At 61.4% G+C, this 5,783-nt stretch overlaps 1 protein-coding gene across 1 annotated transcript; it reads right to left on the bottom strand.

Moving 5' to 3' along the window:
* Positions 1 to 1,714: 1,714 nt before the first annotated feature.
* On the bottom strand, positions 1,715 to 4,511 carry ACTA1 (actin alpha 1, skeletal muscle). The gene is made up of 7 exons (XM_037069464.1): positions 4,409 to 4,511; positions 3,517 to 3,657; positions 3,087 to 3,411; positions 2,772 to 2,933; positions 2,483 to 2,674; positions 2,175 to 2,356; positions 1,715 to 2,095 (listed from the first exon to the last, which is right to left on the bottom strand). Exons 2-7 carry the CDS (start codon positions 3,643 to 3,645, stop codon positions 1,952 to 1,954), a joined length of 1,134 nt encoding a protein of 377 aa, XP_036925359.1. The 5' UTR covers positions 3,646 to 3,657; positions 4,409 to 4,511; the 3' UTR covers positions 1,715 to 1,951.
* Between the last annotated feature and the right edge of the window lie 1,272 nt (positions 4,512 to 5,783).

Genomic DNA, 5,783 nt, shown 5'->3' on the forward strand with positions numbered 1-5,783 from the left:
CTTTTTAGCGGGCATTGTTATAGCTGGGGTATTGGGCAGTGAAACCGCCCAATTCCTAATGTTTGCATGTTTTCTTAAAAGAGTGATGTCCAAGGTGGATCAGGGAAATGCTGCCAGGTTATAGTGAAAACTGTGTCAGTTCTCAAGTGTCACGAATCCTTCGAAAGTTACGCTCACAGGAGAACTGGGTAATTACCTGCTGAAGTACTTTACTTAGGTCCCAATTAAGTGATGTGGAGTTGGAGTTTAAAAACGGTTAACGTGAAAGCTAGCTAACTCCTGTAATTCTGACATTTTTCCAGGCTGCTGGATTAGCGAAGGGGCAGCATGCATGTGTGTTGTGTTTGCTCAAATACGCCTGTGTGTGTTTATTATCAGCAGTAAAAACCAGATTCCTCTGAAAGACCAGAATTTAGCCCATTTTTAACCATTGTCCCCCCTTAGTGAAACAACAATACAGTTTTTAGTAGACATGGTACCGTATACTACTTTTGTTAAAATCTTAAACTCTGTCCTGACTGGTGTGGCTCATTGGTGTGTGCCCCGACCTGCAAAATGTGAGGTCACAGGTTCGATTCCCAGTCAGGACACATGCCTGGGCTGTGGTTCTGTCCCTGGTCGTGGCATAAGCCAGAGTCAACTGATCGATGTTTCTCTTTCACATCAATGTTTCTCTCCCTCTCTTCCCTTCCAAAAATAAATAAATACAATCTTTAAAAGATCCTAAATCCTACTGAGTGATGTGTTCTCTTGATACGTGGATTTGGCAGAATTCCTACCTTGGAGGCCTCTTGGATTTCAGAAGCTTTGCAGTAGATCATAAAAGAAGGGAATAAACATATGCCGTGTGGTACACAACAGTTGGATTGTTCACACTACTTATAAACTCCTTTCCAAAGGGGTTTAATACCTCCTTTGAGTCACGATCTCTTTTATTTAAGCACCGCTGCTCTTGGGAATCTTGACTGTGAAACATTAAGCTACTTAAATTTTTTTTTAAAAAAAAGGTGTCAGGCTCTCCCACGGAAAATCAAACTCTGTGGATATATTTTGCGCCTTTAAAACAGGCGGGCAGGGGGCGACTGTCACTCTCCCTGGTTTACTCTTCTTCCAGACCCTGCCTAGCTGGGCCGCCCCCAGGGCCACCCCCAGGGTCGCCCCGCCCGGCCCCCCGCCCTCCTTTCCCAAGCTCCCAGGTGGCCGCCCTGCCACCCCATCTGCCGTCTCCGGGAGCGCTCTTCCCGTGCCCCGCACTGGGAGGTGCTTCTGTCCGTGGCCATCCATTGGGTAACGGAAGCGATTGTCTTCGCTCCCGAATAAAAACGGGCCCGTTCAATGCAAAACGCAACCCTTCCGGCCTGGTCTCTCGAGATTCTCCGATTCTGTTCGGAGGGACACCGATTCCTTTCGGAGACGCCCGCGCGGAGGGCGGAGCAGAGCGCGAGGCAGCGGCGGCATCTCCCGGGCTCAGCACCGCGGTCAGCGCCCCGGCCCGCGCGCGTCTCAGGCGGGATGGATGCCCGGCGCTCCCCCGGGCCAGTCGGGCCCCAGGCGCCTGCCCGGGTTGGGGGTGGGTGAAGTCGTGACCACTCGAAAGTTTTGTAAGGGGGCCAGTCAGTGCTGTGGAAGGCGACGCAAGGAGAGGGGGATCCCTCCTGGCTCCCTGCCCCGCGCCGCTCCCCAGCCCCGCAAATAAACACAACGAACGCCTTGACGCAGCACAACAGGATGGCTGAGTTTAATGCTTCAAGTTTTCCTTTTCCTTCCACAGGGCTTGGTTTTAAAAATAAGAAAATGAGGTAAATAAGTTAATGTATGTACACGTTAGGAACACTGTGTCAGGGCGCGGCGACGGCGGCAGCGGAGGGCGCTGCGCGGGCTCGAGGTCGGCCGCCCGCCACGTGAGATTTGTCGTCCTGAGGGGAACTGGCGCGCTGTGGGGACGCGGGGTCTAGAAGCATTTGCGGTGGACGATGGACGGGCCGGCCTCGTCGTACTCCTGCTTGGTGATCCACATCTGCTGGAAGGTGGACAGCGAGGCCAGGATGGAGCCGCCGATCCACACCGAGTACTTGCGCTCAGGCGGGGCGATGATCTGCAAAGACACGGCGTCAGCTGGGGGCGGCCTGCGGCCCGGGGCCCGCTCGCGGGCAGGGGCGCGAGCGGCCGCCCACCTTGATCTTCATGGTGCTGGGGGCCAGCGCGGTGATCTCCTTCTGCATGCGGTCAGCGATCCCGGGGTACATGGTGGTGCCCCCCGACATGACGTTGTTGGCGTACAGGTCCTTCCTGATGTCGATGTCACACTTCATGATGCTGTTGTAGGTGGTCTCGTGGATGCCCGCCGACTCCATGCCTGGGGGCCGCAGTGGGGGGCGTCAGCCGGCGAGGGGCGCGGTGGGACGCGCGCGGACCGGGGGAACGGCGGGGACCGGCGGGGACCGGCGGGGACCGGCGGGGACGTGCGGGACGGGGGGCTCACCGATGAAGGAGGGCTGGAAGAGCGTCTCCGGGCAGCGGAAGCGCTCGTTGCCGATAGTGATGACCTGCCCGTCGGGCAGCTCGTAGCTCTTCTCCAGAGAGGAGGAGGAGGCGGCCGTCGCCATCTCGTTCTCGAAGTCCAGGGCCACGTAGCACAGCTTCTCCTTGATGTCGCGCACGATCTCGCGCTCAGCTGCGGGGGACAGGGCGCGGGGAGGAGCCTTCAGCGAGGGTCCCCGGGGCCGTGCGCCGCCCCGCCCCCCTGCCCGGGGGGCCCAGTCACGGCCTACCTGTGGTCACGAAGGAGTAGCCACGCTCGGTGAGGATCTTCATCAGGTAGTCGGTGAGGTCACGGCCGGCCAGGTCCAGGCGCATGATGGCGTGCGGCAGGGCGTAGCCCTCATAGATGGGCACGTTGTGGGTGACGCCGTCGCCGGAGTCCAGCACGATGCCTGCGTGGGACCCGGTGGGGAGTGAGCGGCCTCTCTACCCGGCGCGCACGCAGCGAAACGGCCCTCGGGTAGGAGCTAGGCCGGCGGGCGCGCGCGGTGGGGCGGGAAGGGGCTCAGCCGCAGGCCGGGCTGCGGGGCCCCGCGGGCACTCACCGGTGGTACGGCCGGAGGCGTAGAGGGACAGCACGGCCTGGATGGCCACGTACATGGCAGGCACGTTGAAGGTCTCAAACATGATCTGGGTCATCTTCTCACGGTTGGCCTTGGGGTTGAGGGGGGCCTCGGTGAGCAGGGTGGGGTGCTCCTCGGGGGCCACGCGGAGCTCGTTGTAGAAGGTGTGGTGCCAGATCTTCTCCATGTCGTCCCAGTTGGTGATGATGCCGTGTTCGATGGGGTACTTCAGGGTCAGGATACCTCTCTTGCTCTGAGCCTCGTCGCCCACGTAGGAATCTTTCTGCCCCATACCCACCATGACGCCCTGCGGAGTGGAGACACAGAACACTGGTCACCTCTGCTCAGGGCACCCCGCGGCTGGGCCACGGTGGGGATCCCGCGCGGCCAGTCTGCGGAGGCACAGCCTGACCTGGTGGCGAGGGCGGCCCACGATGGATGGGAACACGGCCCTCGGGGCGTCGTCGCCGGCGAAGCCGGCTTTCACCAGGCCGGAGCCATTGTCGCACACAAGGGCGGTGGTCTCGTCTTCGTCGCACATGATGTCTGGTTTCTGCAAGGACAAAAAGGCCACGGAGAGGCATGGCCCATCAGTTCAAGAGGTCCCGCCGCTGGAGCGCTCCCCATCTGTCACCCCAGCCCACACGCCAGCCCTGGGGCGCACGCCAGCCCTGGGGCGCACGACAGCCCGGGGCGCCCCAGTGACGGTCTCTAGCTTCGCTCTAGGGTCTCAGTGCTGTTCTGTCGTGGAGAGTTGTGGGAGAATTTCTCCACCCTGAGGGATATATGGGCAGTGTGCCTTCAGAGACAACTGGGCCTTCGCTGCAGAGTGATGTCCGGGCGCTAGCACCCATGCTCTTGGGCTGCGGGGTCCTCACTTAGGGAGGAGGGTAAAGCCCGCTGCACTGGCTCGCTGAGGATCCCGTGGGGAGGCCTGGACTGCCCATCCAGGGAGGAGTCGCTTCTCCCGGGACACTCCAGACCCACAACCCAGGCACCCTCTCTTCTGACAGCGAGCCCAGGCAGTAAGGGACCTTACTGTCCCTTGGCTCTGGAGCTCAATTGGGGGTACACTGCTTTTGAGACGACTAAATGGAAACTTTCTGTGTGCCTGGGCACTACTAAGTGCCAGGTGGAGCAGCCCAAAGGGGAATGAAGTCGGAAGTTTCCCCAGGCGGATGGTCTAGTGTCTCCTCTTTAAAGAGCTGTGGCTTTGGGGACCGAGGCGCAGGGTGTGGACTTGGGGCTGATCAAGCCAGTCGGTTGGGCCCTGTCCCTCTGTCCCCTCCCTACTCCTGTCCTACCTGGGTGGCTGACTACACCTGCTGCTCTCCGGCTTGGGCCCTGGTCGCCGAGGAAGGGAATCGAGGCTTCACTGGGCGGTGTCCGCTGCGGTGGCCGATTGTACCCCTGCTCAGGTTTTATATAGCCCGCGGGCACTCCCCCGCGCCACCCCGCAGGAATGTCGCTCCCCTTTTCGAGCCATATTTGGGTGTTGGGCACTAGAGACCCCTCCCTCGGCCGTTTAGCGGCCTGGGCCCCGGCCCGGGTCCCCTATACTGACCAAAGAAGGAGAGGGCTGGCCCGGGCCCAGGTAACACGGGCCGGGCCGTATATGGAGTGTCTCCCCTGCGGGTCGGCCCCTCCCCACCGGCGGGGATGGGGTGGAGCGAGGGTCACTGCTTTCGCCGCGGGCCGCGCCTGTGCGCCTGCGCTCCCCGGGCTGCACCTGTCCGAAACACCACCCCGCCCCCGCCCATTCCGCGCGCACTGGGCGCTCCGGACAGTGGCTCCCACATTTCTTCGGGTTTTTACTCAGCCCCCAAACCCTCATATGCGACTACAGGGAGAGGAAGCCGTGTCCAAGCGGCCTGAGAGGATGGGAGAAGCAGTCGGGCCGGCTGTCCCAGACAGTGAAGGAAGGCGACCCCTCCCCCTAGGGGACTGTGTTTCTTCGCCTTCACCCCCCAGCTCCCCGAATCCCGAGGGCTGGTCCAAGTCGCCCCTACCCCCACCGCTGAGCGGGCCGCCGACGGGAGGGCGCGCAGCTGTCCCGGGGCAGACAGCTGGCAGGGGGCATCGAGGGCGAGGGCGGGGAGCGGCGCGGGGCTCCCGGGGACAGGCCCAGGGGATGACTCTGTCTGACAGCCCCGTCACAAAGCCAGGGCACCCGGAGCCGTCCGCCTGGGCGACGCGCAGCACGCTCAGCGTGCTCAGGGGTTCACAAAGAAAGTGAGATGGGCATCCTTACGGGATGTTCCCTTCCTCGCAGACCCAGCTTTCCCAGGTTAAGGTAGGCCCGGCCGAGCGCCCCGCCCCATGGGCAGCATCACAACCCAGGACCCGGAGGTGAACGCTTTCACCAGAGGAGCACTACAGGGGACAAGGACACTGCACTGCAAGACAGGCGGCAGTTTCTCCTTCTGCGAAGGCTGAACAGGCTCATCTTTATATTTAGAGGATGATGATCGCCAGGGCCCGGCTGTTTCCCGGCCACGTCGAGTCACCGCCTACCGGAGCCCGCTGAAGCACTTCTATTTATACCACCGATGGATGGGATATACCTTTCCAATTTTCGAGGATTTGGACCTACCGGTGGGGAGGTGGAGTGTGGGTCACAGGTGGTCATCCACTCGGTGCCCGGCTCCCATAGCCACGGCCCCCACCCCGCCCCAGGGC

This window comes from Sturnira hondurensis, unplaced genomic scaffold (assembly GCF_014824575.4).
Source record: "Sturnira hondurensis isolate 20B ecotype Veracruz unplaced genomic scaffold, ASM1482457v3 Scaffold0018525, whole genome shotgun sequence".
In the NCBI taxonomy this organism is placed as follows: domain Eukaryota; kingdom Metazoa; phylum Chordata; class Mammalia; order Chiroptera; family Phyllostomidae; genus Sturnira; species Sturnira hondurensis.

Bases quoted from the DNA above. Each gene is read 5' to 3' on its own strand.
- ACTA1 (XM_037069464.1), bottom strand. From the start codon at position 3,645: ATGTGCGACGAAGACGAGACCACCGCCCTTGTGTGCGACAATGGCTCC. The intron at 3,412-3,516 runs GTCAGGCTGTGC...TCCACTCCGCAG, and splicing joins TGGGCCGCCCTCGCCACCAG to GGCGTCATGGTGGGTATGGG. The intron at 2,096-2,174 runs GTGGGCGGCCGC...GTGTCTTTGCAG, and splicing joins CCAGCACCATGAAGATCAAG to ATCATCGCCCCGCCTGAGCG.